The 12244-nt window shown below is 35.5% G+C and overlaps 2 protein-coding genes across 2 annotated transcripts in view; one reads left to right on the forward strand and one right to left on the reverse strand.

Annotated features, from left to right (window-relative positions):
- Nucleotides 1-8435, reverse strand: part of dock8 (dedicator of cytokinesis 8) — a 51607-nt gene extending 43172 nt beyond the window's left edge. Inside the window, exon 1 of the mRNA XM_024275378.2 lies at nucleotides 8042-8435. Within this exon, the coding sequence (XP_024131146.1) occupies nucleotides 8042-8094 (53 nt within the window). The 5' untranslated portion in view covers nucleotides 8095-8435. The remainder of the gene's footprint in view (nucleotides 1-8041) is intronic.
- A 2194-nt stretch (nucleotides 8436-10629) lies between these two features.
- cbwd (COBW domain containing) overlaps nucleotides 10630-12244 on the forward strand; it is a 15370-nt gene continuing 13755 nt past the window's right edge. The window contains exons 1-4 of the mRNA XM_024275708.2: nucleotides 10630-10814; nucleotides 11067-11180; nucleotides 11332-11418; nucleotides 11668-11764. Coding sequence (XP_024131476.1) covers nucleotides 11081-11180; nucleotides 11332-11418; nucleotides 11668-11764 — 284 coding nt within the window. The 5' untranslated portion in view covers nucleotides 10630-10814; nucleotides 11067-11080. The remainder of the gene's footprint in view (nucleotides 10815-11066; nucleotides 11181-11331; nucleotides 11419-11667; nucleotides 11765-12244) is intronic.

Below are 12244 nucleotides of genomic sequence, written 5' to 3' on the forward strand. Positions count from 1 at the left end.
CTTGTGTACTTTCAACTTGAGAAGTTCAACCTTGCAGGTGAACAAGCACACACCCAAACATATAAAAACCTCACTCCTCCGAGCAGGATTACTGCTGCACTCTGTTCATTTATCTTAAACAATAACACAATGGAAAGTGGTTGCAAATGGACCTCAAACATATCCCCTACTTTCAATCCACACCCCATTAAGCTCTGGTTTTATGATGTTGCTGATTTTATATAAAACATGCTGAGTAACAGTTCTCATCGTGTAGCACTGCATGAGTTGATGGGCCTTAACAGAGCAGTAAGGTAGGAAGAACTGCTCCATAAAGCTTCTTTACAACAAAACCTTTCAGAAGTCGATTTGCTGCCTTGTGTACCTCTTATCTGATACACAATCTAATAGAGTTGTTTAAGCTTCTTATCATTCTGGTAGGAAGTAACTGCTTTATAGGAATCATGCCTGTCACTAAAACTATGTACACAAACATAAATCTATTGTAAAAGTGTTTCCACTGGTCTTTTATTTATGATTATGCTGTTTTTAGCTAAAATAATAATAATAAAAAAACCTGTGTAGTTTCATACGACATAGTTTCTGCTAGGGCTGGGCGATACTGACCATTTGGGTATTGATCCGATACCGGTCATTATCGCTGATATCAACACCAATATCGATATTTTTCGTAAATGTTGTGGATGTGACACGAACCTGAAAATCTCAATTGTTTTTCATCGCTTTAAATAATTGTTTTATTGAATGTTTCCTTTCTTTCATTATTAATTACTTGATAAACATAAAAAAAGAATTAGAACAAAATTTTCGATTACATAGAACATTGTTTATTAAAAGCTGGGTCCTTTTTGCAGGTATAGACAAGTTTCAAACAAAAGTGGAAATCTCGATATCTGCGGGCTGGTATCAATCTGATACCAACTTCAGATCAATACTATTGATATTTTGGATCTAGTTTCTGCAGAGCGGCAGTAGTTCATTAGAAATTTGCCTTTGAGATGTGGGCAGGACTACTGGCGTGCGGTAAGTCCACCTCCACATCCTGTTATCCATCTGTCTACATGCTTTCCTGCCAACTCAAAACTCCAACCATACATTACCGATGCATCAAAAATGGCGAGCCAGATGCCAGCTCGAACAAGGAAGACGTACATGGATCTTTTTGTCTGAAAATGGATGCTTCTACATCACAGAATGCTCCTCATTCAAAGCTATTTAAATTAAGAAGTATTCAGAAATGCAAATTTAAGCTTAGTTTTCTTACATATGTCCAACATAATCAAGAAAAAGCCACAATAACGTGTCAAAAATATTAAAAAAAACATGTTTTTCATTGGAGTAGGTCTTTATAACCGGGCTCATACATTGCTCTCATGTCCGGCTGGATGTATAAACTCAAATCTGTCTGCCTCATTCTATGTGCTTTACAACCCCAGGAGGGACAAAAGATGTCAAAATAAAATGTTTAAAAACTAAAATGTGCTAATGCTTTTAAACATGCACATACTACGATTAGGCTCCCTGTCTATAATAAGAAAAGGCAAGTAAAAGTAATCAGCTGTTGCCAGCAAAGCCAAGCTGACAAAATAATGCCAGCTGTAGACAAACAGCTTGTCATAGGAGACAACATCTGTCTCTGTCCTCAGCAGGCCACTCTCCTGCATTTTTTGTCACAAAACTAAAGCTCTTGTCAGGCAGACAGAAAAAAACCTCTGGATTTCAATTATTTAGAGATGAAAAATGGTGATTGCTAGAATTTATTTTTGAAGAACCTTGGCAAAGGTGTTTTTTTAATAAACAGAGGGCCAAGTTTTAGTTACAAACTAAAAGGGATACATGTGTTTATACGTATTTATAGCTTTGAGTAACCGAACACAAAGTTCAAACTAGTTCTTACAGCGGGTAGAGAAAAAGCAGATATTTCAAGTTGACCACTTGGATCTAAAAATAAGCTTTTGGTTTGTTTTTTTTCAGGTTCAGATTTAAAATCTCTATAAGAATACTTAAGTTTTATAAAAAGAAAAAAAAGTTTTTTTTTTGTTATGTCCTACCGTAAAACGAGAGAGAGCAAGGAAAGTTCAACAGAAGAAACTACCCAACAATTATGCAATTGTCTGTGTCCAAAGACAGCTTTTTGCTTCATCATTGCTGTGTTGTTTCCTCAGCAGTGGGAAGCTGATTGAGCTTTTAGACAAATGTGGTCATTTAGCGTTCTGTAGCATTTTCTCTCCAGCTTTAAAGTGCACTAAAAGAAAAAGAGAAAGAATAAAGCAGCTCATGCCATGCAAAACTGCAACGACTCCTTGTAGAATACAAAACATAACCTAGAAATCCTCAAGTCAGCTGTGAAATAACCTTTCTGCATCCTTGTTCAAACTAAGGTTATTATAGGTTAGGATGTTAAGCGTTAGGTCCAGAATAAAACCTCAAAATGGTACTAATCCAAGAAGCAACATTTAACAGTTATTAAATAATTAGGTCAAGTTCATTGATTTGTATTTATGCTGTAAATATTTTACTTATTATATTTAGTAAATTCTACCCTATTGCACCAGCTCAGTGGCTTTGTGGTAGAGTGTCCGCCCTGAGATTGAGATTGGAAGGTCGTGGGTTCAAATCCCGACCGAGTCATACCAAAGACTTTAAAAATGGGACCCAGTGCCTCCCTGCTTGACACTCAGCATTAAGGAGTTGGACTGGGGGGTTAAACCACCAAATGGTTCCCGAACGCGGCTGTGTCTGCAACTCACCGCTCCCCCAGGGGATGGGTCAAATGCGGAGAACAAATTTCACACACTTAAGTGCGTGACAAATAGTGGGACTTTAACTTTAACTAATAACTGCAAAAAAATTGGTGAACTTCTCAATCTTTAACAATGGCAACAAAAATATTCATTTTCTTTTGTTCTTTTTATTTTTTATTTAACCTTTATTTTACCAGCACATTGAGATCAGGATCTCTTTTTCAAGGATGTCAGATGCCAATGTAAAGTAAACTGGACAACTGAAATCTCACGACAATAATTTCCAGTTTGATTTCTATAATACTTTATTTTTTATTACAAATATTGTTCAGGGACAACGGATGACAAATGGCATTTTGGTAAAATCTGGTGCATTTGTAGAAATACTTTTCAATGTGTAATGTTGCTATCAAATAAGCAAATTAATACAAATAAGGATGTTTATGATATTCAACTTATTAATCTCAGTTAAAAATGAATATTTATAATAACAGGACAAGCAGCAGAGAGAAAACTAAACTTTTCTTTTTTTAATTGAGCAGGTCATTTGCTACAAATGATTGGCAGTTCTCTTAAATTATTGTAATTAAAGTGGCTGTATTTTTCTAACAGAGTTTTCCTATAATACAGATGGCTTAAATTATTATTTTCTACCATAGTTCTAGTTTAGTTTAGTAAACTGAACTCCATGCACTACCTTCACACCCTGACTTCTGCCCAGATAGCATCTCCCTACACAAACACACCCTATACACCCAGATTGGAATAACGTCTACTATATAGTGTATTCACCCTGCCCATTGATTTATATTATTATAATATTATAATTATATTTTTATGAGTTTTAGTTAATAAAACTGATAAGAAAGTGACAAATGTTATTTTGGTTTCTTTACAGCAACTGCCAATTAAATCTTAGATAAACTAATATAGTTTATTACATTCATAATATGATCAGACAGAGGTTTTAGGGCTGTCACAGGGTGATGATTTTACTGTCTTAAGAGACAATAAATACTATAAGGAAAGTCCAAATCGCACTCATTGATGTAAAGGAAAAAAGACATTGTGTCTTTAATCAGGAGGAAACTATTTTGGTTCTCACATCTTTTAGTCAGAATTATTTATAGACCGATTGTAGCCTTAATCTGTCACTAACACACTTAAATCATGATTTATTATGACAGAAAATCATGCCAGGAGACAATTCCCTACATCTACTACTAATGTGTTTTCTTTGTGGGTCCTTCTGATGATTCTCCTATAGAAACAACAACTTTAAATCAATTTCCTTGATACTTAAAAGCTTTCCCCTCACTCCTGGATCTGAGTCTGGGAGGAAACAGGAAAATGGGGTGGTAAATTAAAAAAAAAAAAAAAAAGAATTCCATAGGGATGTCCCCACTGTCTGACTCATCCTATCATGTATCTCCAGACTTAATGGGTCTTACCACTATCAGTACCATCTTGACTTCCTGTCAAAGGGTGGCACCGCACAAACACAGCAGTCATTAGGTCACATGGGACTCAGGGCATGAAAAGTCTCCTAAGACGCAAAACCAGCGACAATCAAACCATTCCTCAGAATTTCTCCGAATGTTTTTTCACACCTCACTTCTTAACTCAAAGGCTCGATAATAGACGTTGAGAGTTAACAGTTGACATCTGCTGAAAACCCTGAGGAAATTAGATGAAACTCAAACCACAGCCCCTCCCAACTTAATAGCACTAAACGACACAAGGCCCCCAAAGCTACAGCTGTCCACACACCTGGTACCATATGTTTTTTTTTTAATCACATCATCATCAGGGTATCAAGTGCAACCTTTAGCCTTTTAACCTCCACACCGATACATATGTTACATATGTTGGCATGCTTCTGACACAACAGTGTCTTCTTTGCCGCTCCCCTCTTCATGTGATCGTGAAAAAACACATTTCCTGATTTAAAACTGCCAGATAAAAAGTGAAGTGAAACCAGTGAACGACAGAGGGACAGCAGCATTCGCAGGATTTCCTTCAAACTCCTGCGTGATAGGGACGTTCAGGGAGGAAGCGCTCATGAGACGAAGATCTTTTCAACCCGATAACAACGGTCATCTGTGTGTTTGCAGCAGAGTTGTATCCGAGTCGATGCCAAATAGAAGGAGTGCAAAGTGTCACAAGTGTGGAGAAGTTTGGGAACGATTTTCTATGCATTTTTTGGAAGTCACAAGACATTTTATGAAGTAATAAATGCCATTTTGGAGTAAAAAATATGAAATATTTACATGTTACACACTCTTGTTTTGAACATGCAAAAAAGTTTATGTCCAAAGACATAATTATATTAACAATATTTAAATCAGTTTGCTGTGTTTTCTGTTAAAAACAAAATTTGAAGGATTTTAAATTAATTTTGAGATCTGTCATAAGTTCCACTTTTGTCTTTGTCCCATTATTGGTCAAATTGTTAAGTACTTCAGCAGTTCAGAGACATACAGAGCTGTGAAATCTTTTGCAAGGGGGTCCTCTGAATTCCTGTTTGCTTGTTCAGCTGCTGAAAGATCACCCATTGAGCTTAAAAAGCCCCCAACTCAAGCAATGAGGCAGTTATGCATTTGTGCAGGTTAACCATGAGTTTGCATCTCAGATTGAAATACTGAAGGAAATGAAAACAAAACTAAATATAAGCTTTTAATGTGGGTGGAATTCTCATCATCATATGATTTTGTGGTGACAAGTGTAGCTCTCTCTTTCTAACATCATCTCTCATGATTTATGCTTTTTAGAAAGAAGTCAACAATATTTTTTTTCTACTTAACATTGTGATAGATGTTAGATTTTTTTTTTTTTACATGGATCTTAGTGTCTCTCAAAGTAAAACACAAGGTTCCTACAAGTTTATTCCAGTTAAATGTAAGGCTTTTTAAGACCTTTTTCATACATCTAAAAAATTAAGACCAATTTCGCGATCCATATCCACATTTTATTAATTTACTCCCTATTTCTGATCAAAACTGTAGTTTCATATCATAATAGCTCTTCTCCTACTTCTTTTTTTTCTCAAACCGGCAGTGGGCAATTAGCATTTTGGTGCAAAAAAAATGGTTTACCCAAAGTTTGCTTACATCATTTAATCAAAAATAATCTTAGTTGAACATTTTTAATTTTTGACATGAAATGTGAAACAGAAAAGTTTCAAGTACCACAATTTTTAAGGCTCAGATATCAAAATGCAAGACTTTTTAAGGCTTTTTAAGGTTTTATTTCCAAATTTGTAAATTCAATGCTTTTAAGACTTTTTAAGATCCCGCAGGAACCCTGAAAACAACACCAAACTATAATAAACTTTTTAACCAGGTAAAAGCCTTCAAACAAGGTTAAAAACACTAAGCAAAATAAATGTTAATTAAAGACTCACTCCAGTGAAAATTGTGTTTTGGATGTTTTTAACATTTTTCTGATGATGGAAGACATGTAAAGAAAACTAAGCTTAAAATTGAGTCTCCAAGTAATTTTTTTATTATTGTGTATCAGGACCAGTCTCACCCATAACTCAGAGGTGAATTTCTAATAAACCCCTGCTTCTCTGCAGAAACTATGTCCTAGAAAATTACAGTTTTTTTTATTATTATTATTTTGGCAAAAAAGACATAGTTAAAAGACCAATGTGAACGATTTGAAAGAGCTCAAAAGAAAGTAGATATTTGGGAGATTATGGAATTAAGTCTCAAAATCCTCAAACAAATATGACTCCCTTTAAGTGCTCATTTTCTGAATTAATCCAATTCAGACTAACAAGTTTATCATGTTATTAAAGATTTAGGCAAAACTAATGAAAATAGAACAAAAGCAGAAGTTGCGTTTTGGGTGTAGGGAAAAAAATAATCGATTCAGTGATATATCGTAGAAATTTAATGTTCAGGCGTTAAATAAAAATAGTTATACCATTTTATTTAAAGAAAGGTGTATTAATATCCAGGTGGAGTTTTTTTCTAAGTCATACTCTTAAAAAAAAAGAGGAATTGTTTTGTTACAGTCTTGGAATATATCGTGATATGTATCGTGAGACATGAACTGGGATACGTATTGTATCGCCAGACTCCTGCCAATACTCTGGCATTTTCAAAATAATGCATTACAGCACAAAAACAAACAGAGATACAAAATAAAAAATATTTAAATGATACCAGATTAAAATAAAAAGACCTAAAAGTTGGTTTAAACTATATCTTTAGATTAATAATTAACACTGTTTTTTCATGTGGAATGAGCGGAAGTGTTTAATATGTTAATGCCGACGTTGTTAAAGCTGACTGCTTCTTCTGCTTAGCGTCTCTGCTGGCTCATCAGTGGATTTAGGCGACTGCCCAACATCTCTCACTTCTCTCAGCCACAGAGCTGGGCTCTGCAAAGCGCAGCACAAAACAGACAGCCATGATTTCTCCCCAAGCCTCTTAAACTGAGTATGGAAGTGGGGGAGAGGTCATTCAATAAAAAATTAAAAAAAAAAAAACAGAAAGAATGACTGACAATTAATGTTTAAAGAAGTTCACTGTTTTTTTTAAGCAAGTAGTAAGAAATGTCGCACTTTTAGACTTCTCATCTGTCCATTCCAATCATTTCTCTACACAGAGCAGACTCTGAACTCCAGTCAAACTTCAGCACATAAAACAGTGCAAAGGCACTCCCTCAGACCAGCTGAACTGTAACAATAGCCGTTTGACAGAAACTTGACTGTAAACACCTGCAGATCAGCCCAGATGAGCATTTGTATTTATTTTTTTTTATTTAAAGATCTGAACCACTGACGAGATGTTAACACAATAGACTTCCATGTGCACACTTCCTCTACACCTGGAGAGTTCAAGCAGGAACAATGATCACATCCCTCTTTATTTCTTTCACCTCTGCAGACCTGTTTTACCTCATTCTCTGCAGGAAATGATTAAATAAAGAGGCACTGGATATAGACTAAGAAGAGGAAATGACTGCAACACCCATGAACAGATTTATTCATATAACAGAAGCCAACTTGAAGTTTTAGAACTTCGGCTTTTATTTTTTTTTATTTTTTTTTTTTTTATTCTGATCACAAATACTCAAAGTATTTTCAGTGTAGAGTTAAGGGGAGTGTTCTGCAGGCTGCTTCTTTTCGGGACGGAGTGGATCTACTTGCATTACTCCAACATGTGGCAGCCTGCTCTACTCTGAACCTCCTCAGGAAGTCGACTAATAGAGTTCCCCCCGCACCTCTGTGGACATTCATAACTAGAAGCATCCCACAAGTAAAGCTGTTTGCCAGAAGTGTGTACCTGTTGATCTTCAAGGCGAACGCCCGCCGCTCGGCGCTGCCCAGAGAGGCCATCTCTGGACTGCGTGCTCCACTATCGCCGCCTCGCTGTCACCGACCGACGCGCCGCTCCTTCGCCGAGCTACAGCCTGAAAGTGTCCGGCCGGCGTTCGCGCTGGCTGAGGCTGCAGCAGCAGCAGCTGGTTTGGGAGGCGAACTTCCGCGTTTGATGAGAGGCATCCCGTCAACGGCCGCGGCACGCGGGAGGGAGGGAGGGAGGGAGCCGCCGGACTACAAAGGCTGGATGATGAGGCACGCGCGCTCCCTCGCTGCTGAAAAGAAGAAGTCTCACAACATCCCAATACACACACAAGCATGTTTAAAACATATAAACTTTAAGGAAAACACTAGATTAAATGAAAAACTCACAAACTATAAAAAAAGACACAGAATTAATCAAAAATACTAGTTCAAAACAGAGGTGACAACCCTTAGCAAAAAGTCTATTTATTTAATACAACTAGCCTAATCTATCTATACTGAGGAAGTACCCTTTGAAGTTTTCTTATTAAATATTATTTATATAGGCCGTAGTAAAATTTTGAAGTTTATAAGATTATGCTCGAGTATAAGCACAAGTACCAACTGTACTAGGTATGGGCAAGTGGTCTATAGGAAGCTTCACCAAGTGAATACTTCTTTAGACTAAACTGAAACATTTTGAGTTTCCAAATCATTAATCAATCAATCAAATAAAACACAAACGTACTAGTCTGTTCCCTTTTGTCTGAAGAAGTGTTCAGTTTGTGTACTTCCTACACGGCTTGCTACAACTTATACTAGTATTTAAACTTCAAGTGTAGGTCTGCTGCTTTTGCCAAGAGAACTCATGTACTTGCCCACACACAGATATACTTGCACATCTAAAATTAAAATACTAAAAAAAAAAAAAACTTCAAACATTAACTCAAATAAAATGCAAACTTCAAAATAAAAGACATCTTTAAATTATTACACAAACTTAAAGTCTAGGCTGGTTTTCAAGAATACTCTTGGCAAAAAGTAATACACAACCGTATTAAATGTTTTTTGTGTCTAAGCTAAAATTTAGACTGTATACTTGAAGTTTACTTATACTATTGATATTTTGTAAACCCAAAAGGTTGTAATTTAGTTAGTCTACTTCCAACACAACATATACATGGTATAAAAAAGATGTGCTTTACTTATACTGTGCTCAAATACACTCAATAAAATAAACTTTAAAAGTATCACTTTTGCACAGAATAACTTGGTAAGTTTGTTGAATATCATAAAATTAGTTTTACAAGTTTTACAAGTTTTAAAACACTTGTAAATCTTACTTGTATATACGTTTGAGTTGTATGTACATTTTATTTCTTTTTTCCGAGTGTGGGTGTATTAATATAACTTGGGACTTGTGAATGTATTTTCCAAATGACTCAACACTTCCTAAATTCAAGGCAGAATAGAGACATGAATCTCAAGCTCCGGTGTGTCAGCATTTGTGTTGAGAAAAGTGGAAGCGGAAGGAAAGAACTTGTTTGTCCATGTGTCTCTGAAGCTGCTTGACTGCAGGAACTTCTCCAGTGATCACTGAAACAAGAGGAAGTGTCTTCTCTTTTTTTCTTTGCAGCAAAGTAAACCCCTTCTCAGCTCATTTGACCCCCTTTAGGACAGTACATGACAAAGTGTAACTGCAAAAATGCCAACAAACAAAAATGCATTTGAACCAACTATGATTTAATAGAGGATAAAATTGTACTTGAATGGTTCAATTAAAAAAAATAAAGTAAATTTATACCTTTTCCTTAATGGTTTGAAGCCTTTTTTATTTTGGAGAACTGCAAAATATTTCAAACACTTTGATTTAGCTTTCAGGTTTGAAAAGACATAAGCAAACATGATTTGACTGACCTTTACAACAATAATCTGTATGGGGAAATAACAAATGCAGAGTGGAATGTAATGTAAATGATGTTCCTGTGAGGCAATAGTTATTTTGACATTTATTGTACATTTTGAAAGACAAAGCAATGCTCCTGACTATTATGTGCAAACAACAGAGGACATTGCATCTACTTATGTACCCTTATTCACCACTAGAGGTCAGTAATCACTAACTAATTGCTGGAAAAATAAACTAATACAACCAATACAACAGACCAAATTCAAACATTTTAAGTTTACAATATAGGCTACATATATAAAAAGTAAACCTCGAGTACATTGTCTCATTTTCAGTATAGAGGTGATATTTAGTTAAAAAAACATTTTTTTTTGTTAGTGGAGGAAGATGTTTGCCATTTTCCCTTTTTGAAATTAATTAAAAGCAAAAATTCTTGTTATTTATGATAGTGTTTTTTTGTTTTTTGAACCCATAATTGTTTGTGACGAAGTAATATCTCTATAGACAAACAAACAGACGGAAAAATGTACTTTGTGTACTTTTATGGCTTAATTTTATTTTTAATAAAATGTTCTGTATTTTTTGCATCGTGTTTTATTGAATTTTGATCAATTAGGAACTCCTAATTTGTTGTGCATTTAGCATCAGCAGCTTGTCAGTGAAGGCGGAACCAATTGTTGTAGCTCTATAGTTTCCAGGGAACCTAAACCGGTCGGACGGTGTCATGTAAAACAGCTGAGCACCGGGACACATTTAGGAAGAAACTAACATTCTGCCGCTCCTAAAGGAAACAAAATTTGGATTTTTCTTCCTTCTACATTAGTAAAAGTTGGACATCCAGCAGCACGTGACTAAAGCTGCACAGGTTTGATTTAATATATTTTGTTTTAGATCTATGCTTTTCTGCTGACACTGCAACAAACAAACTGTTCGTTTCTACTCCTCTTATTTAGGTCCCCCCCCCCCCTCCAGTTCTAATATTAAATAAAATGCAAACATAAAATGTGAATATTTTCCCAATTTTTGATTAGGAGTGCAGTAAAATAGTTGCAATAGTAGTAAAATAATGTTTAATTTTGACTGTGATTCTTAATTTGATCCAAATTTTATGCCTTAGATTCCCATTCTGTGATGGAGGAGGAAGATGACTGTCCAGAGTTGGTGCCCATCGAGCCCCAGGCGACTCCACCTGCACAGCAGATCCCGGTCACCATCATCACAGGCTACCTTGGTGAGATCTGTGTCACAGCTTCAGGGATCTTATATTAAAGAAGATTATGTTCTCAGACGACACAGCTGGGTGCTGCTCCTTTACAATTCATCCAATACTGTATTCATAAACACCGCCTCTTCAAAAATGAATTAAGTGCACATCTTTGCAGGAGCTGGAAAGACAACACTCTTGAACTACATATTAACTGAACAACACAACAAACGGATTGCTGTCATTCTCAATGAATTTGGAGAAGGTAAAATTATCATTTTTGTCTGGGTCAAAAGAGTTTGAGGTGTTTTAGAGAGTTATGACACAATAAGATTATATTTGAGCACTCAAATTTTTATTTAACAATTTAGTATGGTGATTTAAATTTACAATTTCAAATATTTCATTTATCAAGTTTATTTTGGTCAAATAATTCACTATTATAATAAATTTAGTTTAAATCAGTTTTAGTGATTTTGTAACATCCTTTCCTTTTTCCACCTTCTCCCTGAAGGCAGCGCTCTGGAGAAGTCTCTAGCAGTGAGCCAAGCAGGAGAGCTGTATGAAGAGTGGCTGGAGCTGAGAAATGGCTGCCTCTGCTGCTCTGTCAAGTAAATTTGCTTTTTTGGCACTTAATGTAATTTAATAAATAGAGTTTTAAACGTATTTCCTCTTTAGATATGTTGTAGTTTAAATTCCATTTTAGTGTCCTGCACATATGAGGGAGTTATCTCTCTTTACGCAGGTAATTCTTCTACTTATTTAACTGAAATTCAAATTTTCTTCCTGCTTAAATTATAAAAAACAGTTTTTTCTAATGCCAATGGCCTTAAATTCACCAAACTTGAGATATTATTTTGCTTTTCCTATAATTTTAAGTTTGGTTTAACAAGAGCCTTTTATTTTGCTAAAATATGCGTTAGAGTAATACATTTAGGATATAAGAATAGTAAAAGGGAAAAGTAGAAAGCAAAGTTCATCACAGTGACCCGCCTCAGAGATCCACTATTGTGAAAAGACGTGATGGTTAAACTCCTGGGCTGACGAATACATATTCTGCAGTTGAGTTAATGGAGTCTTGCTTTTGCGAT

This window comes from Oryzias melastigma, linkage group LG9 (genome assembly GCF_002922805.2).
Source record: "Oryzias melastigma strain HK-1 linkage group LG9, ASM292280v2, whole genome shotgun sequence".
In the NCBI taxonomy this organism is placed as follows: Eukaryota; Metazoa; Chordata; class Actinopteri; order Beloniformes; family Adrianichthyidae; genus Oryzias; species Oryzias melastigma.